Source organism: Vidua chalybeata, chromosome 14 (genome assembly GCF_026979565.1).
Source record: "Vidua chalybeata isolate OUT-0048 chromosome 14, bVidCha1 merged haplotype, whole genome shotgun sequence".
NCBI classification, from domain to species: Eukaryota; Metazoa; Chordata; class Aves; order Passeriformes; family Viduidae; genus Vidua; species Vidua chalybeata.
In genome coordinates, this window is record NC_071543.1 from 14,378,211 (window position 1) to 14,405,561 (window position 27,351).

The 27,351-nt window shown below is 55.0% G+C and overlaps 1 protein-coding gene and 1 long non-coding RNA gene across 4 annotated transcripts in view; one reads left to right on the forward strand and one right to left on the reverse strand.

Moving 5' to 3' along the window:
• EFNB1 (ephrin B1) overlaps positions 1-27,351 on the reverse strand; it is a 44,708-nt gene that overhangs the window by 17,026 nt on the left and 331 nt on the right. Inside the window, exon 1 of one of the 3 annotated variants that reach the window (XM_053955682.1) lies at positions 6,111-6,288. The exons of 1 other annotated variant lie outside the window; for it this stretch is intronic. Coding sequence is in view for 1 of the 2 variants with exons in the window: in XM_053955680.1 (XP_053811655.1) it covers positions 3,837-3,970 (134 nt within the window). In the remaining variant the exon portion in view is untranslated. Of the gene's footprint in view, positions 1-3,836; positions 4,196-6,110; positions 6,289-27,351 lie in introns of those variants that run through there. One more of the 3 variants, XM_053955680.1, reaches the window with a different exon arrangement.
• LOC128795146 (uncharacterized) lies at positions 4,310-7,716 on the forward strand. Its single transcript, XR_008433420.1, has 6 exons — positions 4,310-4,397; positions 4,752-4,870; positions 5,011-5,076; positions 6,207-6,277; positions 6,618-7,309; positions 7,613-7,716. It is a non-coding gene; the product is annotated as an uncharacterized LOC128795146 (long non-coding RNA).

Sequence of the window (27,351 nt, forward strand, 5' to 3'; positions counted from 1 at the left end):
TGTAGGCAACTAAATGCGTTCCTGATGGGAGATAAGGTGGGAATGGATTTTCCTGCAGAGTTATCTCTGCTGCAACTCTCTCACGTAATCTGGGCACGGGAAAACGCAAAGTGAGCACTTTGCCACGGCTGCACGGCCATGCTTCCCCTTCCACTGTCGGACACAGCCCATCCCTGTGCCAGCCCACCCTGGAGATTGGATGAGGCCGGGATACCTTCTCCCCCAGCCAGCTGCTCTGGCTGGAGCTGCAGGCTCATGGAAGGAAGATCAAACACACAAGACCAACCTGCTCCGTGGCTCCATGCAAGTCTTAGCAAGAAGCCACAGAGCTGGAACCAGCACCAGGCCTTTGGCTGCAGGAGCCCAGCAGATCCACAGGCTGGGCTGGAGCAGGCAGGCAGAGCCGAAGCCCACGCTCCCCTAAGTGCCCTTGGCACGGGCTCTGGAGCTCGGTGCCAGCTGTAGCAGCAGGGCAGACACACAGACATCATCTGCACCTCACTTGCAGCTTGCCAGGTCAGAGGAGCATCCCAGGCAACCAGAGCACTGCACAGGGATGGCGGGCACAGCCCCATCAAGAAACTGGATTTAGAGGGGTTACGAGTCCATCCTCCCTGCCTGGCTGCAGCTCCACCACATCAGCTCCAGTAGTACCCAAAACAGCACAACGGGGCAGTTGGGATCATGCCAAACCCAGCACCAGTGGCACAGCAGCACCTTGGCCACATGAGGTTGCAGGGAGTTTTGTACAAGTCATGATTCAGGCAGAAGGTGAACAGGAGACAGTGGGAAACTTGGCCCCTGGAAGGTCTTTAGGGACGCAGGTGGGATGCAGAGCCTGCCTCCATCCCGGCACTGCCAGCAGGTGAGCCATGCTTTGCTTCACACTACCAAGTAGGTCACCTGGCCAGTGGCCAGCACGCACTTCCAAAGGCTTGGGAGCGATAAAGGCTTCCCCACCCACGGCCAGGGCCCTGACGCAAGGCCGGAGCGGGAGCAGGAGGCGGGAGCAGCCCCTGTCCCTCCCTCCCCGCCCGGCCGCAGACACGCAGCGCAAGTGAACACTTGCACGGGTTCCCACCCCGAGAGGCAGCTGGATCCCACACTCCTTTCTCCACGGTTGGGCTGAGTCAGAGGCTTCCTGGCACAGGACTCTGGAGTGACTCAAGCTCCCTCCTCCAGCTCCTGCCAGCTCCCTCCTGCCCAGAAGATGCCAAACAGGAAGCCACAAACAAGTCAAGCAGATGTCTTGCACCGCCGGAGCAGGAGGAGAAGGCTCCTATCCACCCTCATCTCCATACCAGGAGGACCTATCACACCTCTGTGGCCAAAACCTTGGCCAACACCTGCAAACCAACCGGTCCCTGGGCCACCAGCCTGTTGGGATCAGGCCAAACGGATTTGTAAGCAGGGGAGGGGCCATGAAGCAACCGAGGGAGCTGAGAACCTCCCAGTACCACATCCTGCTGGCACCTCTTCATCTCAGGAACTTCAGGACCAAAGCCTACCTTAGGTTTATTTAAGGATAAAACAAGGAGGCAAATCCCTTCCACAAACGCTCAGTCTCAGCTCCAGAAGCACACAAATGCTGTCTGGGAATTAGCTCAACATCTTCCAGATCCACACAAACATGGAACAAGACAGAGCCACTTCCCTGTGCATGGAGCTTTTGCACTGCTCCCTCCAACCGCTGTTCCCCACCTTTGTCTTCCAATTTTCCTGATTTTTTTCTCCTCCATTTCTCCTCTTCTCTAACAGCAGGGCTGTTTCCAGATGACAGCCTGGACAGCACAGGAGGGGAGATAAACCTGAGGCATGTATCTCAAACCCCTCACACAGCTCTTCCAGCTTTTTGCCACACACAGAGACCTTTATTTCCCCCAAAAATTCTGCTTTGTCACAAGGACAGCTTGTGATGATCATCCTAGGGAAGACCAACAATAGCTCCCACTATGCCAGAGGCTGGTTCTCTGGGAAATTCTCCTTTAAAATACACAGTGAAAAGCAACATTTATCACAAGAAAATGAGAGGAAAAAAAGTCCAAAAATTGTCACATGTTGCCTGAACGCAGGATTTCAGCCAATTCTGGAAACAAGGTATTTTAGTTCCAAGGGATGGTTGAAGACAAAAAGGAATTACACTCTTGACTTGTCTTCACAAGGACATGTCTTCAGATTTATCTTAACCCGGAGGAGGGAACAGAACAACTCTTAAATTAATAGGGAAATTCATTGTGCCCTCAGAGCACTAACTGTAATTTCAGGGAGGGATGGGGGAATCTGCTGTTCCTCTAGAAAATACAGCCTGATTTCCCTGTTTTAAGGTGGGAAGGGGAAAAAAAAAGAGAAAAACTAAAACTTAGCTCAATCTTAAGGCTGAAACAACTCTCAGCATTAAGAATCACTCTCCTCTACCTTGCCCATCATGGAGGAGGAGGAGGACAATGGCTCCAGCCTTACTCCTGCCCCATCCATGAAGTGTCCACGGCAAGGCTGGATAGGGCTTGGAGCAACCTGGCATAGTGGAAGGTGTCCCCATCCATGGCAGGGAGTGGAACTGGATGAGCTTTAAGGTCCCCTCCTTAAGGACCCAAACCATTCTGGAATCCTGTGATTGGCACCATCACCAGCTCACAGGTAACATCCCAGTATCATTTTTCCTGGTGTCCAAGGGGGTGGGAATTATTAACTACAGCCATTAAAGCTTTAAACAAGTATTTTTTTGCCAGCTGAACAGGTGGAGAGGTCTAACAGCTTCATCCTTTAAAAACTCTGAGGTGATTTTTGGGTGGCATCCATGGCTGCCCACCTGCAGAGCCAGGGGACCATCCCAGCCAGGCATCCCCATCCCCAGCGCCACTCCAGGCCCCCAGCTCCCGGCCCCACAGGTTCCTTGGGAGCGATCAGGTGGCAGCATCCAATTTCCTCATTGTTTCGGGAGGTGTTTTCTGATGGGAAAGGTGAAAAGGGGATTTGTGAGCCTTGTAAACCGATTCCTCTGAGTTGGGTAAACAACGGGAGCTCTGTTGGCAGCAGGATGCCGGGATGCCGGAGCAGGGAGATGGGATTAAAGTGCAGCCTCTCCCGTGCCCTGAGCTGGGGGGCTGTTGGTGGGGCCCTCAATCCCTTGCAGAGCCCCCCTCACTTCCCCTTGGGGGTCCAAAATACAGGATCTGAGGGAGGGACCAGGGGCTACAGGTGGGACCTGCCATGAAGAGCCATGGACTCAGCCAGGGCCCAGTGTCGCAGGCCTCCCAGAGAGGGTTTGCTGGGACAGGAGGAAGAACAAGCTAAGGAAGAAAACCAAGCAAGTTTGGCCAGAGCAAGATTGGGAGTCATATTGGGAATGATACCCCACTCCTCCACACCCTCCTCCCATGCAGGCACCTCTCCTCCATGTGGGCACACATGGATAGACATGGATGAGCCAACACACTCCCAGCAATCCTGCAGTCACAAGTATCCTGCAGATAAGTCATCTGGAACCTTAAAATCCAACAGTCCTTCAGCTCTTCATTAGGGAAAACCAAAAAATGGCTTAAAAATACAATTTTTTAAAAGAATGGGTTGACACATTTTCCAACTGCTCTCCCCCTGGATCCAGGCATTCTTTGCACCACATCAACCACAAAATCTCTGAGGCAGCATCACCTTTCCCCACATCCACAGCATATGATGCCCCTCACCTGATTTCAGGCTTGGCAGAAACAGAACAACATTTCCCAAGAACCTTCTCCTTGGAGAAGATGTTCTAAAGCTGACGCTGACATACATATAAGATGACATATGCTAAATGCTGTTTGCTTCAAAGAAATCCAAAAATAACTGGATCTTACATGGAGGACGTGTATGTCTGGCAGGGAAGGCTGACGGTGCCCGGCAGAGCGAGACCTGCAGGAGCTGGGAGGTTTTCCTGGTGTCTGGGCAGCTGAAGCCCCCATGGGCCCAGCTCTCCACACCAACAGAGCATGTGAGTCCTTCCAGACGGATCACAGCTCCCATCCACCGGGAATCTCCTCAAGGAAGGGGTGGGAAAGGGCCAGATCCAGTAAAAAAGCCAAAGCTCCGTGTTCAAACTGGGTGTGGGATCCTGAAAAACACTCCTGAACCTGCGATTTGCTGGTGCCCAGCCACACACCAATCCAATCCTGCCCTCTCTGCCTCACTCATCCAAGCCTTCCTGGGACATAGCAGCCATGCCCAGGCACTGGGGACTTTCTGCCAGAAGAATCAGTCGTGTCCCCAGAGCTGTTTTCCAGACCCCGATGTCACAGAGACACATCACACTCCTGCCATTGGAGGGCCCCTGCACAGCTCGTCCAAAGCTCCCTTGGTGACACCCAGCCACCTCTGCCCTTGCCTAAATCTGTATTTTCATCAAGAAAGAGAATTAAGAGGTCAGTAGTAAAAACTGGAACCTAACTTAGGTGAAGTGGGACGTCACAAGTCAAACAGCATTACCAGACAGGGACAACCACATGGTCCTCATGGAGCTTGAGCTGAGAGCATCAGCCACCCCCTGTCACAGGGAGAGGTTCTCCTGCTGACACCAGGAGGTATCAGTGAGACAGTGCAGCCCCCACCTACCTCACTTCACCTCTCCAGAGCAGAGGACAATCAAACCAGTGGAATTACACCTAATCCCAAAGCCCCACCTGATCCCAGCACACCACCAACATCCACAGCCCTCCCCCAAAGTGGTGCCAGTACACAGAGGCACAGCCCCTTTCTCCTATTTGACTCCCATTCAGCTCTTGGGAACAAAGATACTCCGTGGAAGGAAGTTAATTACAAGTGGAATGAAAAGGTTCCTCCTTCTGTATCTGTCGCCTTCTCGCTCGTCCATCGCACCGCTCATCGCCACAAGAGGGTAAATAGGAGCACACGAACCCCCACGCTCTCAGATCCCACTCCTTTCATGTGCTCCTCTATTATTAGTCTCCTTTAGAAGAGCCTGCCATCTTTTTTCCCCCTGCTAATCTATGGATAATTATTTTCCTTGCCCTTCAGCAGCCCTCTTCTATTTCTGCTCTATCCTTTGGAGCCGAGGTGGCCACACAGAGCCAGCAATTCCAGGTATCTGAAAGCAGCTCATATCTCCTTCAGTCCTTTGGTCTCTGCTGTTCAAGGAGATATTTTTCACCTTCCAGCCCCCCCAGCTCCCTGGGAGAGGGAACAGCCTCTGCTGAGCCCCCCCTGGGGCTGTCCAGTCCAGTCCCCCTCCCAGATACACTCTATGGCCCTTTTTTTTCCTCATCTCGGGTTTAATGAGGCCCATTCAACCCTCCCAAAGACAAAAGGCCCTTCTCGTTTCCAAACGGATTTACACGACGCATCAGTGAGGCATAAACGGGTCTCCATGGCAACGCTCACCGACCCCCCCCCCAGCTCTGGGATGCCATTTTCCAACTCTGCTGCTCCCCAAAACCCTTTTGTTGCTTCCCTGCCAGCTGGGAGGCTCCTCGCAAGCTGGTAACCCCCCACCCCACACCAGGGGTGACATTTTTTGAGGTGAAGTTACAAAATGCCCAAGCCAGTGTCCCCCTGGCACAGGCGCCCCAGAAAGCTGCACACTGTGACTGACTCCGGGTCACGGTCAAGCCAGGGTTGGGATTGAGAGGAAGGGATGGAAACACCAAATGCAGGGGAAAACAAACCCAAACTGCCCCTCTCTGACTAGAAAGGGGGGTGATGCCCAAGGCAGTGTGGTCTGTCCATGCTCGAACACCAGCCCCAGCCACAGCGTGGCTCCCAGCACCTCTCCACAGGGAAACCGGTGGCTCTGGGGATTTCCATGGCTTTGGCAATGGCCAAGAGGCCACTCCAGTGCTTCACACAGAGGTTTGGCAAACAGGAGCCTCATGTTCAACACTGGACCGTAACTCTCCCCAGACAGCCTCAAACACTGAAGGCTGAGAGAGCACCTTGCTTACCCTGAGCAGCCCTGGAAGCAGGGAAGGTGAGATTCAGGGAATGTGGGATGCAGGGAAGGTCTCACTGTAGCTCCCTGAGCTTTGTTCACATGTTGCAGTCACTGCCATAGCTCTGAAGACCAAGCCATTACCCAGGGGAACACACCAGAGAGCCTGATTTTTCAGGAAAATACCCACCACTGCTGGGTTTCTCAAGCAGGAAGTCAGGAGCAGGATCCTGGTTTCAACTGCAAACCTGCAGCTTGTGGACAGGTCTGACTTTCCCTCCTGCAGTCCAGACCACTTCTCCTACCACCAGCCAAGAGCAGAGGAGGGTTCCAGACATCACAATGCTGGGAGAACAGGTCAGCAGACTTCAGGAAAGCTGGCATGGATGCTGTGAGATGCCAGCCACACCTCAGCACCCACAGCCAGCGGCTGCCACCACAGCTGGTGACATCCCTGGCCCCAGTGACTCAGCCCTCCTGTGGCACAGCAGGGCTGCAGGAAGGGCTTTCTCCCTGAGCTATCCCCATAATTACAGCATGGCCAGGGAGAGTATCCTAGTGCCAGATTCCCCACCAGCCCCAAGGAGGACGACAGATCACCACCACCAAAGGCAGCGCCCACAAAAGGAGAATGTTCTCCTTTGTCCCACTGTGGGCTCGGCCAGGATGTATCCTGATGCCAGTCCATCACTTCCAGGGACAGCTGCTGACCACCCTCATGCCCCAAGGAGGAGGAAGAAGAGAAGGGGGAGGAGAGGGAAGGCTCCCAGCCCTCAGAGCAGCCAGGCCTGCCGGGAACAGCCATGTGCTGCTCCATCCTCCCAAGTCCGCGCACACTCCGTGCACCCGGACGCTGCACCCGAAAGATCTCAATGCAAACCTAGCGAGGGGGGGAAACAAAACCTGCTGCTAATTGAGGGATTTTGGAGTAGATTTAATTAGGGCCAGAGCACTGGCGCAGGCTGCTGCTGCCACCTGCAGCACTCTCCGCAGCCGCTGGCGTGGGCTCAGGGGACCCCGGGCTCCCACCCACGCCCGCCTGGGGTCCAGACAGGGAATGAGGAACACCCGGAGTCCCACAGGCACACCCCCGTCACGCACCCACCCCCCCAAACCCGTTATTTCCCAGCACAATAAGCACCTCCAGCAGCGACGGAACCAAGGGCCTGGCCAAAAACTAAAGAGGAAGAAAAGCCATATTTTCTCCCTGGAGTCGGATCGTCCCGATCTCCCCTCGGAGGAATCAAGAGGGGCCGAGTTATCTAATTAATGCTGGCAGAAGCGGGAGGCCGAGGGCTGGGGGGCGGCGGCGGCCCACAAAGGCGGCGTGGGGAGCGGTCTCCCCGCCGCCGGCATCCCCCGGCAATGGGGCCCCACGCTGGGAGTGAGGTAAGAGGGGATTCAAAGGGGGGTTTGTCAGGGGTTTTGTTTTTGGAAACGGGGGAGGGGAAGGGGACAGGGCTTGACAAGAGCTGACAGACAACTGAACAAAACCATAAGGGCCATGAATGGCAACACGGCGCTTTAATTGGCGTAGGAATGGAGAGAGAAGTGAGACAATGAGGCTGGGCGGCAGCGGCAGTGGGCACTCACCTTCTCCTACCCACACCCCAATCCCTACCCCAACAGAGGTTGGCAGCTGGAGGCTGCACCGTGACCCCCATGCCAAAAAACACCACCTAAAACCCACAGGGAGAACATGGAGGCAGAACGACAGAGCCCAGCACACGTCAGGCATCACAAAACCCTGACGGCACCAGGAGCAGCACAATCCCAGCCCCGGGACGCTGCAGATATTAAATGATCCATCGGAAACAGCTCGTGTTCCCGCTCGGCTCTGTGTGTTTTCCGGCTTCGGTTTGGCCACTTGTGCCCTGGCTACAGCTCCACTCATCCGGAGGACAGGGGGCCGGGAGGGGGAGAGAGGGAGAGGCAGGTTAAAAGGGAACACGGTTGGATCAGCGGGGTTCCCACTCCTTGCCTGACCCCTCAGAAATAAAACGGAGGAGATTTCGTCTCCCGGTCCAAAGCAAAGAATTACTTTGGCAGGGGCTGCGGCGGCGGCCGGGCGCCCACTTGGAAGGGAAAGCAGCAGGAATATGCCCAAGGAACCCAAGACAAGCCCTCCCCGCCAAGCCCCGCTCATTCTCATGCAGATCAACCCCAGTCGGGACTGAACGGAGGCAAATTGCACCCCCCCCCCTCCCCAGAGCAGGGCTAGGGGCACAGGGAAGGGCGGGTGGGGGGTTCAGCACATCAGATCTGACACAAAACCTGGTGTTTTCCAAGATCCCCCCTCTTCCCACCTCTCAGTTTTCAAGCTCAGTTGGAAAAAAAAGGAAAGCTAAGAGCCAAGAGCTGAAGTTACAGCCTTAGGAGACAAGGAGCCCCTTCCTTCCTGAACCCCAGGACTTGACACCCCACAATAACCCTGCACCCCACAAACACCGTATGCAGCCAGGAGTCTCAAAATTCCCCATGGGACAGTAACTGGGTGCTCCTGCTGCTGCATTCCAAGGGCTACAAGAGGGCTCCCCAAATCCCTCAGCTTCCCACTTTACTGGCCACCTCCAAAGCAAGGGAGAGGAGCCACCAGCCTCGCCATTTTCCTGAGAAATACCAGAAAAATAAAGCCCACATATGTCCTGGGGAGCAGTAGAAACCACAAGGTCTCCTGGATTTCCCCTGGCTCCCAGAAGCCCCTCACTGTGTCCCAGGGCTTGGGTTTCCATCCCTGGAGATCCCATTGAGGGCTGGGAGACAGCTCCAGAGCACCCACCCAGGTCCCTGGGGCTCTGGCTCAGCCCAGGGATGCAATGCTGCGGTTTGAAGGATTAATCTCAATGTTAGGAACTGGGCAGGGAGGAGCGAACCCTGCGGAGGGTTCCCCATCCCAGCTGTGGGATGCCCTGCCCTGCCCTGACAGGTCTCCCGGGTTTCGCCAGCCCTGCCAGCCCCTGGTCCCAGGGGAGCAGCGTCACCCCCACCGCGCCGCCCTGACTCACAGCGGGCCCCTTTGATCCCCCGGCTCCCGGAGTGGCCAAACGAGTTCTGGCATTCCAGCTCTGGCTCCCGTCTGGAAGCGCCATCTTCCCAGGCAGCTGCAAATCACCAGCCCTCAGCCCCAGCATTACTGGGAACTTGTTCGGCTGCCACCGGCACTGGGGGTTATTAAGAGCTTCCCAACTCCCATCCCAACACAGGCCATGTGCACATCTGCCCACAGCTGCCCACCCCAGCTAGAATGGACCCTGATGGCCATCCAGTTCCAACCCTGCCAGGGGCAGGGACACCTTCCACTAGCCCAGGCTGCTCCAAGCCCTGTCCAACCTGGCCTTGGACACTTCCAGGGATCCTGGGGCAGCCACAGCTTCTCTGAGCAACCTGTGCCAGGGCCTCACCACACTCACAGGGAAGAATTTCTTCCCAATATTGCATCTAACCCTGCCCTGTGGCAAGTGGGAAGCCATTCTCCCTTCTCCTGTCTCTCATCCAAAGTCCCTCTCCAGCTGTCCTAGAGCCCCTTTAAGCACTGGAAGGAGTTCCAAGGTCTCCCTGGAGCCTTTCCTTCTCCAGGCTGAACCAGGTCACCCCATGTTCCTCACTCCCACACCAATCCCACCACCGGCTCACTGCACTCAGCTGCCCCAGACCTCTGGCCCGGCTCCAAGGGGGTGGATGGGGCTGGGTTAGGTCTGGGAGAAAAAGCTGAAGATGAGTCACAGGACCTCAAAAGTTCATTTGTTCTCTCCCCTCTTGTCCTCCTGCACATAACAGCCATCACCAAAGCCTGGAAAGCCAGCTCTGCAGGGAAGCTGGATCCAGTCTCCTCCTCCAGTCCTGCTCTGGATGTCACCCAGCTGGGCAGAAACTGCCCCTTTCTCCTCAGAACCTGTTCCCAGTGCTGCCCACGCCCCTTTTTACTGTGAGGTCCTGTTCTGGAACAACAGCCCAAATTTTCTCCATATCTACACCAAAAAGACCCTCCTAAAGGTTTCAGCACTGGAAGGAGTTGGGACACTCTTGTGCTCCCCCTCAGCAGCCCTTCCACTGCTCCCAGTTTACCCAGCTGAAGGCTTATGGGAAGAGCAGCAGCTGAGGGAGGGGCCACGAGAGAGGCCAGAACAGCACAGGAGTGTCAGGTTTTAATCCCTCCTCCAGGACAAAGAGATCTGGCTTGTACTTGCTTTTATTTTTAGGCCAGATTTACATGTACAGCTGAACTTCAATCCAACGTACAACTTCCAGCTGGGAATGGGAGAGGAGAGGAACCAGAACTCAGCCAGAGATCTCGGGACTGGTGCTCCTTTCCATCTCCAAAGATGTCACCAGACTCCGCCAGGACACAGGGCTCCCACTCCCAGAGGGAGCTTTCACAAGGCACTAAGCAAAGCTCATGTTTAAACCTAAAAATAACCCAGCCCTTGGGCCCGGGGAGGAGCAGGAGGAGGGCAGAGCACCCAGCCTGTCCCGCTCCAGCGCCAGCAGTTTCCAATTGCCTGCGGACGGGGAGTGTTCCCAATCCTCCCCCCGAGACGAAATCCTCCGCCTTGCCACCCACACTCATGGAAGAAAACTGGCGAGAGCTGCAGGAGACCAAAGTCTCCCCCAACCACATCCTGCCCCCCTGCTTTGCTGCCAGATGCGATCCCCCAGAGCCTTGTCCCAAGATCCCGCTAGCTCCAGCGTTCCCAGCAGCGCTCCTCGCCCCACTCAGCGCGTGCCACCGGGCTGGGGCCATGTCACAGCCGTGCCACCACGCTGGGAGCCTGAGAGGGCTGATGCCACCAATGCAACAGGAGTTCATTCCAAGGCTGGTGTCTGTCTGTCCTGCTAAGGCAGAGCCAGTTCCCAATCCCCAACACAGAGCAATCCTCAAACCCACCAGTGCTGTGAGAGCAGAGACCAACCCCCACCTTGGAGCGATGGTTTTGGGGTGTCCCCTAGAAGAGGGGGTCCTTTATCCTGGCTTGGGAACACCCCAAGTGAGCAGCACCGGTGCTGTTGTGGGTCCTCCCCACCCTGCCCTGCAGCCCCTGTCAGAACTCACCCACACAAATCCCTCACCAGACTCCAAATCTCCTCCCTAAACCTCAGCTCCTCCATCCTGCCCTGCAGCTGCCAGCCCCTGGCAGGATTTAACCCACAAACCCCTCGCTGGACCCCAAATCTCCTCTGTGACCTTCAGCTCCTCCATCCCTTTCGTGCTTCCCTCTCCCAGAAAAGCCCTTCATAGGGCTCTAGCTTCCAACTATCCCACTTCACTCCAACTCCCTCAATCCATTTAAGTCTTTCTTTGCATGTCAGGTGTTTTTTTCTTTGCCTTTCTCTTTTTTTAACTTATTAAGGAGAAAGTTCAAACCATTGGCAGTGTCTGCGACGCACTAATTTGGAACTTAGTGCGGTGTCGACATTGCATTAAGTATTTCTGTCAACCATGAGGACACACCATGTCTGTGTAAGAAATTACACCAGCAATTATAGCTAAAGAGGCATGTAAAATTTAAAAAAAAAAAAAATTAATGTATTCAGAAATGATAACTGACATTCTTATTAGGATTAATCTAATTTTAGTAGACTCATTTATATCCTGCCTCTGGATAAAAAATGAGTTTCAATTTTAAAACCTGGATAAAAAGTGGCATTTTTTAAAAAAGTACTTTTAGAAGTCACCCTGCATGATTAAGCGAGATGATAATGCGAGGAAGCTTAACAAAAAGCTGTGCCATTAAAGGAGATATTTGTTAAACAAAACAGAAGCAGAGATATTTATCAAGCCCAGCAGATTATTCCAGGGTAACTCTGGACCTGGCACTGCAGGGTGTTGCTCGCGGTCGCAAGTTAATGGAGAGCAAATTGGGAATGGCAGATAACGGGGAAGGGGCAGGAGTTTTGGCGGGCGCATCCTGCACCAGCAAGCCAGGGAATGGCAGCACTGGGGAGAGCCATCCATAGCCTGGATGAGTCCAGGACAGCAATAAGGCAAAGGAAGAAAAACCCCGAAAGGTGAGTCAGTTCCACATCTCCAAAAAAGAAAGAACACAAGATGGAAGACCAAGGTCCTTCCCGAGGTTTGCTGAACACCAAGTGGGGCTCGGCCCGTTCCAGCATGGCCCAGCCCCGCTCCATGGCACTGCCTTAGATGGGCTGCTGGTACAAAATGTGTCCCTGGCCTCAAGCTCTGGTGTTGGCATGTTTTAACTCCATGGCAATGGATGCTTTGATTGCCACAGGTTCTGGCAGAGCACAGGAGTGTCTCTTCTCCCTGTGCCAGCCCACCACACTCTTCCTGCTACGTCCATCTCCAGCAACACCTCACCAACCCACGGATCTCCTCATCCATCGAAGCAGCCACCCCATATGAGGAACCAGCCAAGAGGCCTCCTCCAGGCTCGCCTGTTGCTCCATGTCCCCACATCAACATCCCCCACGTGTCCATGACCACCACATCCCGTGGGACACTGATGAGATCCCAGCCATGCCAAGGTGCAGGACACGGAGGAAGGAGGGCACAGGTAGCCTGCACAGCCAGGATGGGAGCCACAGCACCCACAGGGCTGGGTTCCCTCCTCTCACCCACATCCCCCCACTACAAGGGAATTAAGCACGGAAGCAAAGCACCAAAAGATTTAAGAATATGTGGAAAGACTCAAAAGCTGAAGAGGAAAAAAAAAAATCCCAGGCTGATTATTTTATTTTCTCCTGACAGTTTGAGCCACAATGGCCAATAAATCCCAATTACGGATTTTAAAAATGCTTCCTGCAGACACTTAGACCATCAAGGCAATTCTGGGCTCCCATAACTCCTGGTTTATGATGGTCATACATGTCAGTTTTCCACAGAGCCCAGCATTTCAATAAAATGACCATAAACCTAGATTAGAGATTAAAGGACTGACTCAGAAGTTGTCAGAGGAAGAAACAAGTTTCCCTGCAATTGCTTTGCCATTTTTACCGACCAACAGTTTGGCTTTTTGATGGGTTTATGCCAGCAGTAAATTCTGGGCTGCTGACAGCTCGGTGTGTGAGACAAGTGAAGGCAGCAGCAGGGAGGTGCGGGGAGGACACAAGCCCAGCCCAGGCTCAGGCGATAACCCCGAGATGAGAAGTGACAGGGCTCCTCCTGGGCTCCCCAGCACTGGCACGGGAACACGGATGCCAGCTCCAGCCGACCTTCCTGGCCCCCCCTCCCAGCCCCCCGACCTGTCAGACTTCTCTCCAGGGAGCAGCTCTGTCCTCGTTTCTCCTCTTCCCACCTTGGCAGGGCCAGGAGCTGCCAGCACATGGGAAGGTGACCCTCCGAGGGCTCCCCGTGGCCAGGCAGGACCAGGGACGCTGGGGAGCATCCCCGGCCCCCCCACCAGCAGCTGCCTCTCTCCTCAGCCTGTCTCAGCAGCAGCAACAGCTCAAGGGAGACGCCTTTGAAAGGATAAACGGCAGGCGTTTGTTGTGCTCCCGTTTCCTGGATGAATGCGCTGCTTCCTTTTACTAAGTGCTCTCTTAGGAGAAGGAAAAGGGAAAAATAAAACAGGAGCAGAAAGGAAGGAGGATGACTCACGGTGAGGCCACATCTCCACCGACACGCGAGAGCTGCGAGACGGTGCCAAGGACAAAGGCTGGGATCAAAAGCACGGGAGCAGATCAAACACGCGCCCTCCCCGGGGAGGGGGAAGGTTTCAGGGAGCTGCCCGGGGGGAGGAAGGTGGGATGGAGCCGGGCCCTCCCGGCCGCCCATGGGCTGCAAGCAGCCATCTCCCTTTCCTGAGCTTCAGCCACTGCTTTCACCATCTGAACAGGAGCTCCGGTTGTTGGAGTTCAGTTAAGACACGCACATAGGGCTCCATACCAGGACACGGGCAGCGATGGGGACGGAGAGCATCAGGAGGAACTGTGGCTGCACTCAACAGGAGGTGAAAAAATGCCCTTTTCCTGAGGAAATGAAAGAGCTGAGGCCGGAGCTCAGCGCGCAGAAGGAGGCCAGTGCCCTTTCTGCCGGTGTCTCTCAAAGTCTATCAAAAAGTCCCATTTACATCAAAATGCCCTTCCAGACATGCTTCGATTTTACTTTTCCCCTTTCATCTCCGTCCCCCTCCCGCCCCACCTCACAGCCCCATTGTCCTCGCAGCACCAGGAGCGGGCCGAGCACGCTGCCAGCGGGAAAGGAACAGGAGAGAAAGAAAAGAGCTGGAAACTAAGAGAGAAGCCGGAATCGCTCCTGGTCCCGCTCCAGCGGGAGCTGTGACCCCATCTCCTCCTGCCTGCTGCTTGGCGGCCGCCCCGGGGGACGGCGCTGGCCGTGTCCCCTCCGCAGGGACAGGGACTCGCTGCCCCTGCCTCTGCTGTCGCCTGGGGCTCTGCTCAGGCTCCGGTTCACGGTTTCAGTGAACTTCAACAAAAGCCTCGGGCAAGGGCACCATCCTGCTCCGCTGTCCCCGGCCAAGCAGCACTGCACACCCTGCTTCCAGCACCGAGGACACTGGTGGCACTGGGAAACCCTGACACAGTGCTCTGGGCTTGGTCATCACTGCGCATCCCAACTGGCAACAAAGTGAATCGAGCACAAGTGCTTCACTCTGCAGATGAGACTTTAAAATGCCAGGGGAGCTGAACACTTCCACAGGTGCCAGTGCCAGACTCAGTTCTGACCCAGCCCTGTCCTACCTGTCCTCCTCCAGCAATTTGGATTTACTGAGCTGTTTCCTTCCCCAACCCTGGTCCCAGCAGTGCCACATCCTTCCCTCACTTTTCCAAGCCCCTTAAAAGCAGAAGTGCTTTCCCCAGCCTGCCGGATGGACACGCAAGCCCAAGACTGAAATCTGCTCCAGGTTCCAAGTGCAAATGAGGTTTAAGTTTAACCCAGTAAAGCCCAACTCTAGCAGTGCACAATCCCAATGTTGTTCACCAGGCTCTGTCCACCTTGCCTGACACAGAGCTTTTCCAGTCCTCCCGTCCTATTGTCAGCGTCTATTTTTAACCCCCAGCATTATTTCTCCCTGCGTGACTTCAGACACTCTCTGGGGACGAGGTGGAATTGCTGAGCTGGTTCCAGGCAAAGTGACTCAACTCTCACCTTCAGAAGCCACACAGGAATCAGAGGAGAAGTAAATTTTCCTCCATTCACATTTTCCTTTCTCTTTCCTTCCAAGCTCTGTCTGGGGCTGAAAGCAGGGAAAGCTGCAAGGAGGTAACGCCTGTGTCCATCAGCAAGAACATGCAGCAATGCCATTTTCCTCCCTTTTCCTCCCTGGTACCTTCATAATCAGCTGGATTTTACTTGGGAAAAATCCTGCATCAACTGCTGGTGTATACGAAGGTCAGAATGGTAACCTTAACACAGGTGTTATGAGTGGAGCTCTGAGCTGCCAGGCACAGGGAATCTCATGGAGAGAGGCACCATTCCGGCAGGAGGGAGCAGCATTCCCCTCGCGGGGCCCTGGGCCGAGCGCCGGTGCCGACGCTTCACTGCTCCCTTTGAGCTGGTCTTGATGGCGCCGCAGAGCAGTAATTAAGGAGAAGGTCAGCAGCGAAGCCCTTCAAGAATCTGTCCCTTCAGGGGAGTATCCAAACAACCCCACCATTTGCTACCTTCTAATTCCTAAAGCGCACAAGCCCAACGCCAATCCAACGCCAACCCAATGCCGAGCACTTGTAGATGCCTCATGGAATGAGGGATGCGTGTGCTGCGTCAGCCAGATGTTGACATTATTTGGCATTAAGAGCCAATAAATAATCATTAATGCTGCTGCTGCAGCAGCCAGGCTCTCTGCAAGAAAGCCCAGATGCCAAAAATGCCGTGTTTATGGCACAAGGGGAGGCAGGATCCGGTAGAGCCGCCTGTCGTGCACAATGCAGCCGGTGCTGCCAATTCCAGTGTGCATCCCAGTCCCTCAGCACTCGGCACTCCTCCTGAAGCCCCAGCTCAGGGGCTGGCAGAGCTGGGAGAGTCCCTGCATGCCAACCTGCCCTCCACAGCCACACAGAATCACACTGGCCACCAGAAGCTCGGGTGACATCAGGAGTCGTTGCATTCCGAGCTGACACTGCTCCAGCCAGCCCTGTTTTCTGGGATGACTCCCTGGTTTCGCTCACTGGAGCTGGCAGGACGCTGGAACACACACAGCCCCGGAGACAAGGGGAGGCAGCATCTGGAAGCAATTATCCCAGCACTCTTGTATCTGTCACCCACTCCTTTTGTAAGGAACCATTCCCAGTATCAGCAATCTCTCAGTCATAAACCAGGAAAGGGATTTTACCCCTCATCCCAATGAGGCAGTGGAGACTTTCCTGATGGAGAGCAGGGTGGGCAAGGCTCCTCCTGCCAGGTCACAGGAGAACTGGGCACAGCAGGGACAGGCACCTTAAGGAGGAAGCCCACTCAGATAAGGAATACAACAATTTGTCTTGCCTGTGCCCTGGTATCATGCTGCAGCACTTTCAACACTATACTTCTGAGTTTGATGCCCCAAAAACCTCCAACTGTTTTACAGGCATGGATGAACTCCTGGGAGCTCTGTGGGATGGTCCCCATGCCTCCAACGCACCCCGTGCAATTCCATCCTCAAACCACGTGCTCCATCCTAAACCAACACGCCTCCAGCCTCAAACCATGTGTTTCCATCCTCAACCCACGTGCCTCCATCCTCAAAGAGGAAAAACAAGGAGCAACAGGCCTTGTCTAGGAGAGCAGGAGCCAGGAGGATCCCACAACCTTCCCCACCACCGTGAACACCCCCTCCCCAGGCTAGGTAGTCCCTGCATTCTCCCTGGCATTCTCCTCATCCCACACCATGCTCAGGGACAACATGTAGCTTGCATCCCAAAAGGAAAACCAAGCCAAGAAAGGCTGACCGATGGGCACCAGGAGTGTTTCAGCTGGCTGGCAGATCCAGAAAATCCCCAGCACCTCAAACAGGAGCACCCCCACCCACCTTCCCGAGCCCACAAACTCCACATGCAGCAGAGGGAGGTGGCTCACGAAGACTTTCGTGCCTCTCTTGGATGTTATGAAACCAGGCAGGGAGCATGAAACTGCCTGCCGTGGGTGGGAGCACCCAGGGCTATATGGAGAGCCCGGAGGATTCCTCCGTGGTCTGGGAAAGCACGTGGGCTCCCCCGCCCCGCACACACCCTCGCAGGGTGGGTTTTTCTTCTGGAGAGACTGGGTGAGCACAAATACCCAGCACAGCCCCACATGAAGGGGGTAATTAGGGAACAGCACCCAGCGCTCACCAAGTCAGAGCAGAGATCAAAAGCAGAATGGAGCATTAAACCTCACCGGGATTGGGAGCTGCTCCTGGGAATGGACTCCTGTAGGACACCCCCCACCAATCCCTGCATCCCAGAACCACTCACTGCAGGTAGGGAACGCCAAGCCAAGGCAACACAAGCAGGCTTTCCTCCCTCCCCTACTCCCAGCAAGTCTTCCATAGTTCAGGGAAGTGAAACAAAAAGAAGGAAAATAGGAAAAAGCTCTTCTACTGCCATTAAATGAGCAGTAGGCACGAAGCTCCAAAGGACAGAGCAGTGGGAGAACGGGGGTGGTCCAGAAAGCATAAGAGACCCTCCTCTCCCCTTTCCTCTCCCTCCACTGCTTTGCCAGGATGTTGCTACTTCAATTATTTCAGTAATTAGTTGAGCCCAGGCACTGCTAATGGGGGGCAGGGGAAGGGGGGCACAGGGAAAGGGGGTTGCAGGAAAAAGGGGACACAAACCAGCTGGGATGCACAGCCAGATCTCGGCCTCACAAAATTTCCATGAAAGAAGAATAATACAAATCTTAAACCCAAACACAGCTGAAGGGGAAATTCCAGCTGCCTCCAGCCCTTCACACCTCCAAGCGCCTTCCTGAAACCCCAATCCAGCCAGGCCTCCTTGGCTCAGTGAGAGGGAAGGGGGCTGTGCATCCCCAGTGGCACTGGGACAGCCTTTCCCACCTCCTGGGGAAGCATCTCCTTCTCCTCCTCCTCCTCCTCACATGCTGCGAAGGAAGCTGGGAACAATGGGATGCACCAGTGCCAGCTCCGGCAGGGATGGACACTTATGGACCACCCACCTGACTGCCTAGGGACAAGGGACAGGCTGGGAGGGACAGCCTGGAGCAGGGGGCACAGGCAGCTGACAAGACCCCCTCCCTTGCTTGGTGTGAGGGGCAGCTCCCTGGCCTGGTGACATGGGGGGACACGAGAGAGACACAGGGAATTCAGCAACTGCAGGCTGTGGTCACTGAAGGAGGGGCTGTGCAGAGATTCCCCATCTTCCCCCACCCCAGCTCTTCCCACAGGAGAGGGGCTGCTGGCTGAGCCATGGGCCAGACCTTCCCTTACAAAAATAACACTTCATCTTTTTTTTTTTTTTTTTTTTTAATTTCTTCTTTTGAAATAATTGACTAATTGGCCAAGCCCCAGGTCCATGCTGGGAGTGGATCCCAGGTCTGCTCTTGCATAAAGGGCTTATTAAAGACATCACAGGAGGACAGGAGAGGAGAGGAGAGGAGAGGAGGGGAGGGGGGCCAGGCAGAGCCTGGCAGGCCGGGGCGGTGCCCAGAGCACGCTGGAAATTTCCCATCGCACCCAGAGGGAGGCAGCCCAAAAATTAATCCTGATCATCCCCCGCAGCGCAGCTCTGCCCCGAGCAGGGCCTGACTCAGCCGGGATGGGCATCACCCGGGGCGGGCATCACCCAGATAGGCAGCACCCAGGGAGGGCATCCCAGTCCCAGCACCCTCAGAGTGGGGCTGTGAGTACGTGAAAGGGAGGGGGTCCCCCTCCTCTCCTCCCTTTAATCCCCAGCCCCAAAGCAGAGCCCTTTCAGGGGAAAGTGTAATGCAATACCTGGAAAATTTCTCCCACCCGTTCTCCGCTGTCGGCTGCCAAATTTAAAACATATTTGCTGCCTGGCCTTGAAGAAACGTAACCTGCTGCCCAATTCCAACACGTTCATTCTTTGGGGGACAACGAAAAAATTCACAGAGCCGCTGGTGGCTCCTCTGCTTACACCCCGCAGCCCTCGGGGCTGGGAGCTGCCAAAAAGCTGCCTGGGAGCCTCTGCCAGCACACACCGGAACGCCAGGAAAGAACAGGAGGGAGGGAGCCCTTGCACAGCAAGAGGTTTATGAGTCAATGTCCATGAGCCCCAAGAATCAGCTGGGTTGCCACCAGACAAAAGCCCTTGGAATATGCAACATTCAGAGCAGTACAAAACTCCGGAGCATGGGGAATAGGCAGAGACCTGCAAGGAGAGGATCCTCACTCGAAAATGGAGCCAGCCCATCTCCCCTCGCAAGTGGAGAATTGAGGGAGCAGGTGGATGCACACGCAGCCTCATCCTTCATCCCACCACCCCTCACCAGGTGGCTCCTCACCAGGAGGAATTTTCTGGCAGGCCAGGGTTTCAAGGGGAGGCTGGAGCTGTGGGAAGGGGCTGGGGGAGGGCACAATGTGTTTAGCAGACTGAGCGATCCGACAGGGCCCATTAAAGGAAACAATTTGTAATACAATAATTATTATGTCGTTTCTCTGGCCTCTTTCCTAAGCCTCCCTTTAAACAGTCTGAGGCTTGAGGGGCCTCTAGAAAGCAGAAATCTGTGGAGCTGAGGGTGCTCCAGTGTCCATATGTGCCAGGATGAGGAAGATGGGATGGACACATAGAACAGACACTTGCTTGAAGCTCTCCATGCAACGGGAGCTCATCCTGGTTTCCTCACAATCCTTGAGGAACACAGGGAACAAAGAGGAACTGCTGCTCCCCAACTGCAGGGGATCATCAGCAGATAAGGGATCTCTCTGGGAACACCACTGGATGTGGATCCATAGTTGCTCCAACCTGGAGCGAGGCCGGGCCCCGCAGCCACTCCAGCTCGGCTTTTCTGCTCTGAAGTTCTCGGCCACACATCTGAAGAAAGCGGCAGTAGCGAACAACAGAGCGAGTGCAAGCAACACAAATCCCCGGGATAATGAGCCCGGAGGAGGGAGACGGTGGGCTCTGTCTGAGGAGGGAGCAGTGCTTTTATTGGAGAGGCCTAAAAGGGCTATAAATCCTCAGATTCAAAGGCGAACTCAAGCTCTTTCAAGTCGGAGGAAGGCCTGGGATGTGTCAGCTGGGAGGACTAACCACGCCGCGTCCCCTGCTGAAGTGGCCTCTTCAGCAAAGCCGCGGAGCAGCCCGGGATATTACACCCAGATCCTTTCCATATGCTCCCGGCCGGCCGCAGGCAGGGCACGACGGCATCCCTGCCGACATCGGGAGCCGCCCGACCCCCCGCACAGGAACACCGGCCACCCTGCCTTAATGGGGGGCGCCTTTGTGCCCATTCCTCTTCCAAACCCCACTGAGACTTTGCCCCCCGAAATCCCAATGGGAGTAGGGGGCTGCGTCCCTCCCTCTCGCGTTTGGCTGCGATACTACAGCAAGCCCAGACAAAGAGCGCGGAGCCCGGCACCAGCACATCCCTGCGTCCCTCCACATCCCGAGGCTGCCAGCCCTGCCTGCCAACCCGCACACCAGGCCGTGCTCCCACGTTTCAGAAACCCATTAAAAGGGAAAAATCGGTGGCAAAGAGGAGACGGCGCCAAGCCTCAGCCCTGCGTGAGCAACCGCAGACGCTGCCCAGCCTAATGAGAAGGAAAACATGGACACACTCTGGAATGGGTGTAAGGGGGTTTATAGCTCATAAGCCATGAAAAGGCACTTTGCTTTTCCCAAAGTATCTACTTGGAAGAGGTGGGATGGCAAAAGCCAGGCAGGGCAGCTGGTACACAGGGCTGGGCTCATCCTGGTAGGATGCCAGGGGCAACGAAAGGGATTGCTGCAAAGTGGGATGTTCCTGTCCCATCTCCAGCAGTGACGCAAGCCTGGGTGCCACCAACACCAGCCAGGACCCCCAACTAGGGAGGGCACCCACCCCAGGGCTTTGAACTTCCTAAACTCCGGCCTGAAGGTGCTGGGACAGAAGGAGCTGGGACAGCTTGTGTGCTGTCTCCCAAGTATCCCAGCCTGCCACCTCCACACTGGAACCAGCAAGAGCCAATCCATGTTAAACCAGGTGACTGCAGGCTTCTCACCACAGCCCAGCCCCAGCAGACGCGGCACACGTGGATCTGTGCAGGCACAGCACCACAGAGGGATAGAGCCTTTGAAAAACTCCAAGGGGAGCTCATGGCTGGACACCAACCAAATCCCTGGCTCTACCCTCACACAGCCCCCCCTGGAAAAGCCTGGTCCCATGGCCTCAGAAAGGGCAAGCAGCCCACCTGGGAAGGGCCGGCTGCGGGTAGGAAAAGGTTATTCCCGAGCAGGCGAGCCAGGGTTATAAATAGCTGGCATTTTTGAAGTGCAGCTGCTCAGCTCAGCTCGGCCGGGGCGGCACTGCCACGCCGGCACCTGAACCGGCTCGGATCCCGCCCAGGGGCTCCGGCAGGGAGAGCTCACAGAGAAGCCACTGCTCACTGGAACACCACGAGGAACCCCCCAAACCTGTCCCCTCATCCTCCAACGAGGAGGGACTGGAGGCCCCCGAGCCGCACTCTGGGGATCACCCGCAGCCTCCACTCCAGCTCCAGCAGAACCTGCTCCACGGAAGGGCAGGGGCCAGGAAAACCCCACTGTGCACAAATCCAGCCTCACCGAGCAGGACGTTTAGCCCTGGCTTGTCCGACTCCTCTGGGACCAAGTCTGGACAGGCTGGGGGAGCCAGGAGTGCCAGGACTCCAAGGCTCAGCTGTGAGCAGAGCACTGGGGCTCCAACCAGGGATGGGATCCTGAGACTCCATGAGCCCAGCACCACTGCTCCAACCAGAGACAGGATCCCAAGGCTCCGGCATGAGCTGAGCTCTGATGCCCCAGCTGGAGATGCAATCCGGAGGTTCCAGCATTGCCCTGAGCAGATCAGCAGGGTTCAACCACAGATGGGACCCCGAAGCTCCGGCACAGACATGAGCTGGTGACCAAGCAGGAGACAACCCACAAGGGGCAAGAAAACCCCTCCTGAAGGATGCCGGGACTGCACCAACCCTCTCCACAAGCAGCACCACCATCCCTCCTGCTCTCCGGAGCAGGATTCTCTGCCACACCAGCCGACCCAGAGCAAAGGATGGGAAGGGGAAAAGCCTTGGAAAACAGCAGCAAGGAGCTGGGCTCTCCCTCAGCCCTGCACAACAAAAGCCCCACAGCCCAGGCCGCGCATTCCTGCCCAGATGTGACGCCGCGATAGCGCTGAGCGAGTCCTGCTCCTGCTCCCTGATCCCAGCAATCATTAATTAGAGACAGAACGGAATCAGCTTTGTTTCTCCCCACCCTATTCCAGCTGCCAGACTCCAAGTAGCATGTGCTACTGATCGCTCCAAGATGTTTTCCCACTGGAGTCCAGTGCTCCTTGGGCAGACAGGCTTCCCAGCAGTGTGGCCGCTGCTGTGCCAAGGACAGGGTGCACTGCCACAGGGACAGTGAGCACAAAGCTACGGGAAAGCTGGGGGGAAGCTGGGACATACAAATCCTACAGGGAAACAAGGGATCATCCCCACTGCTAAGCCTCAGGTTTACAGGGGACAATCCAAACAGCTCCTGAAAGACGTCATGCAAGGGACTACTCGTGCACTCCAGCTCTTTGCGACCTCCCATGATCCCTAAAAACATGGACAGGGCTCGGGGGGACCCCTGAGCCCCCAGTGAAGCTGTTTGGGGGACCCCCTAAACATCTCGTGAAGCTGCTCAGAGAGACCCGCAGCCCACCTGGCCGCACCACCAAGGGCACAGGCACATCCCACCCTGCCACATACAGCCTGTTTTGGGATAAGGATTCCAGGGAACAGCTTAAACCCCGAAGCGACACAGGAGCTCAGGTGCAGTGGAGGAAAGCAGCCCCTGCCAGCCCTTCCCGGTCAGAACTGGCATGGAAGCCCCATCCAGCCTCACTGCCAGGCACATCCAAGGAGCTGCAGCAGCTGTTTTGCTCCAGAGAAAGCTCCGGCTCCTTTTACAATCAATCAGCCACCCCATCACGGCTCTTTTTTTCTTTTAAAGGAAGCAGTTAAATCCATTTTATGGAATCCAGCGGTATTTACCCGGCTACTGCAAGAGCCGCAGCCCTGCCTTCCCTTTTTTTTTAATTTAAGTTAATGAAATCATTCCCAAACGACCCGCAAGGAGCCCTGGGTGCTCCTTTCCCCCTGGCACAGGCAGAGGGAGAACGCCTCTGCCGAAACGTGGGCTGGGCACGGGGAGGGTTCTGCCTTGTGGGGAGCAGGAGCTGGGAGGGCTCCCAAAGGCCTGGCACCCAGCAAAGGGTCCCCCCTCTTCCAAAGGAAACTCCAGCTGGAAAGCAGGCTGCCCAGGCTTGCTTTGCCCAAACCAGCCTTCGGAGATGAAGCAAAGCCCTGGAAAGGCCAAGGTGCACACAGGGGCCACAGGATTCTTGATGGGAACACAGAATCATATATCCTGGAATGGTTTAGGTTGGGAGGGGACCTTAAAGCCCATGCAGCCCCATCCCCTGCCACGGGCAGGGACACCTTCCACTAGCCCAGGTTGCTCCAAGCCTTGTCCAACCTGGCCTTGGACACTTTCAGGGATGGGGCAGGCACAGCTTCTCTGGGCAAACTGTGGCAGGACCTCCCCACCCTCACAGCCAAGAATTTCTTCCCAATATCCAACCTAAACTTCCCATCTTTTTAGTTTAAAGCCATTCTCCACCTCTCAGCCTCAGGAAGGGGGAGTCTCCACAAGTCAGAAACGACTTTTAATTAAAAATAAGCAGCGAGTTTTCCCTATTGCCTAAATCCTGACATCGCGAAGCGCCTCCTGCGCCCACGGCTCCCGTAATTCCATTCCATCTGCTCCAACAAGTGCGAGCCCCCTGCTCCAGAGCTCCAGGCCAGCCCTTCCCCTCGGAAACAGCCTTCCCGCAAGCACTTTGTCCCTCGTAAAACGGCATTAAAAGAGGCAAAGATCTGCCAGGCTTCAACCCCAGCGCTGACAGAATTCCATGGGACACCATCATGTCATTAAAGGCAGAATAAAAATACCACGAAGGATTAGACTTTTGTCTGGTTTTTTTTTTCCCCTCTTTCCCTCACCTTTTTTTTTTCTTAAATAAATGCATTTATTTGGTTTTTAACAAGTTTGGAACTGAGCAAAACTTTCTGGAAGGGGAAGAGGGAAAAGCAGAGGCAAAAGGAGGCATTCTCCGGAGCCGCGTGGATGATGTGTCCCATTTCCCCCACCTTCTTATTAAAATACTTTCTGGGGAGGCGAATTCCAGCCTGAAATGAATTTTCCAAACCATATTTTATTAGGAATGTTTCCCTTTAACGGTCGGTACAGGAGCCCACCAGGGTCAATATTTCTCCCAAATTACAGCCGAGGGAGTTGAGAAAGGATTTAGCCAGAATTCCTCTGGCAATTCCCGGCTGTCCAAGGAGAGCACGCTCCCACCGCCCCCGGCCTGCGCAGCAAAGGGGACAAGTAAATCCCAGAAGCACTTTCCCCAAAGCCCCCCCCTGGACACGATGGAATAAATTAAAGCCATGTTGCCTCTCCAAGCCCCCTTCCAAAGGGCTCTGCAGGCATCCCAGGGAAAGCTCACTCAGAGGGTGAGCTCATCCCAAGCACAGGTTTGAGACAATTATCACTTTTTCCAACAAAACCGTTTCTAGGCCTATTTTTTTCCCTTTCAAGACCCAGTATCCTCACAGTGGGAATGGGGTGATGATTTCACCACTGGCTTTGGGACACACACCCAGGAGCCGAGCTGGGCTTCCCAACACAGCACACAGCTTAAGCCTGACTTAACTCGATTAGGAAATCATTCCATCTATCAGATGTGTTATCAGCATCCCTCTGATAACACCAGGAGCCCCAGACTCGCTGGTGGAGCTGGAGCCCACAGCTCCCAGCTGCCCAGAAAGGGCAGGAAAATATTTTCCTTATTTACAGCAATCGCACTGAGGCTGGCCGGGCCCGGAGCACCACGCTTACTCCTCGGATCTGTTGGAAAATTCCATTTAGCTGTGTTATTTTTAAAGGCTTTAGCTCTCTTTACTCTAAAAACAAGAGTTAAAGCTCAGCAGAATGGGATGGGGGCTGGCACAGCCCCAGCCTTGCCCCAGGAAGGGGCTTGGAAGCCCAAGTAGAGTGGCGAAGGGTTTTTATGGATCTATCTGGAAGATAATCCCAATCCAACCAACAGCAAGAGTCTTCCTGCAGCTGGAGCCGGACTTTGCCCAGCACACCAATCCCCTGACTGGTTTCCTCAACTGGGCTTGCTGGGAGCGGCCGTGAGGAGGCTCTGCCCGATGCCACGCAGCCGGCAGAGCTCGGAGCTGGGAAAGAAAGCGACGGATCCCAAAGACAGATCCCGGACACGAGGATCCGGGGTTGCTCCGCAGGGGCACAGACTGGAGGGATCTGAACGGGATCACGGCCGGGCCCCGAAAGTCTCCACCGAGGCAAAAACACTTCCATGGGTTTTGCCCACACATGTCCCGGCAGAGCCACTTCTGGCTGGAAACGCCGACGTTTCGGGCGCTTTCCACTCTCCCCTGTCCCTGTGGGGATACAGGGATGGGGAAGCACCCACAGGAGCAGCCCCACATGGGATGGCACATTCCCAGAAAGCTGGGTCCAGGACAGACAACCTCTGAGCTCCAAATCCACGGACAAGCAAGAGCAGACAACCCCCAAACTCCAAATTCCCAGAGAATGGAGAGTGGACAACCACTGAGCTCCAAACCGGGGTAGAACTGAGGGTGGCAAAGCACCAGGCTCCAAACTGGGGGAAGGAAAAGCACCAAGCTCCAAACAGGAGGAAAACAGGGCAGACAAACACCAAGATCTGAATTTGAGGAGAACAGAGCGGGTAACCAGTGAGCTCCAAACTGGGAGAAAACTGGAAGCAGACAAACTCAGATCTCTGATTTGGGGGAAACCAAGGGTGGACAACCCCAATCCCTGAATTCAGGGGGAACTGAGAGTGGGCAACCACCGAGATCCAAACTGGGGGAAAACCGAATCCAGACAACCTCTGAGCTCTGAACTAGGCGTGAACCAAAGGCAGAAACCGCTGAGCTCCAAAAACCGGGAGCAGAAAACCACCAAGCTCCCAATTCGGGAAAACCAAGGAACCCCTCAAGCTCTCCCTGGACACCCCAGGGAGGGACATCTCCAAGGCCACCACTCCAGGGCTCAGTGGGAAGTTCTGGAGCGTCACCCCTGTGCCAGCCAATGGCCACGGCCTCCTCCCAGCTTCCCAGTCCTCAGCAGCTTGAGGAAAAGGCAGGATAAGGAAGGGAAGAGGGGTGACACGGCACCCTCCACCACCAAGCCGGAGCCGCCTCCACCTTCGCTGCCTTTTCCCAAATAAAAACTCTATTTTCTGGAACCAATTTGCCTGCCCCTCACCAAGCTCACGAATTCAGTGAGGCAACTCCTGAGGGAAAAGGTTCTCTCTGCTCCCAGCCAACTGACACAACTCCCAAAGAAAGGAAAGGAAAAACACACCGAGGAGAACGAAGTGACGGAGCCGCCGTCCCGGCGCTTCCAGAGCCGGGGACAGGCAAAGTGTGCCTGCAAAGTTCCTTTATCCCCACCAAGAAACCAAGGAAATTAACATTTGCTTGGAATACGTGTCCAGGCAGGAAGGTTGTCCAAATTGTTTCGGTGCTTTCCAACCCTCAAAAAACTCTTTGGATTATTTTTGGGTTATTTTTTCCCTTGAGAAGTGCGGTGGGAAAAAAAAAAAAAAAAAAAAAAAAAAAGCAGGCTAAAAGCAAGAATTTTTTTAAGGGAGAAAGAAGTAAGATAAATAAACGTTCTATGATCTACAAGATAAAGCTGAGCAAGGGCCACCGACCCATCCTGACCACCAGCCCCGGCGTAGGGGCGACCAAACACCCCCCATTCCTCCGCCTCCTCCTCGCCCTTCATATTGTTCCTGTACGGCAGCCGTGTCCATATCCACAGATTTATATAAAAATATATAAATTTATAGAATTTAGGTGGCTGTACAGGCGGAGCAGCCCCACCGCCCGCTTTGTTCGGACCCAGTCCGAGGTGGGGGCGGAACGAATCCCCTCGCCTTCCTCCGCGGCTGATTTCGGATGAGAAAACCCAAAAATAAAAAATTAAAAAAAAAGGTAATAAATCCAAACGCTGCAAGGAAGCGGCGATCCGGGAAGAAAAAAAAAAAAAAAAAAAAAAAAAAACCGAGGCGTGAAAAATGAAAAAAAAAAAATTAAAATTCAAGAAACAAAACGTGGTTTTCAAAAATAAAAACGGATTTCAAGAGAGGAAAAGCTGCGAGAAGTAAAAGCATAATTAAAAACGGGGGGGAAAAAAAGGAAAGGGGTTGTTTTTTTTTTTTTGGTACGAAAAGCAGCGCGGCGCCGCGGGTCCGTCCTCAGCCGGGGGTCGCTCCGTCCGCCGCCCGCAGCCTCCAGGCG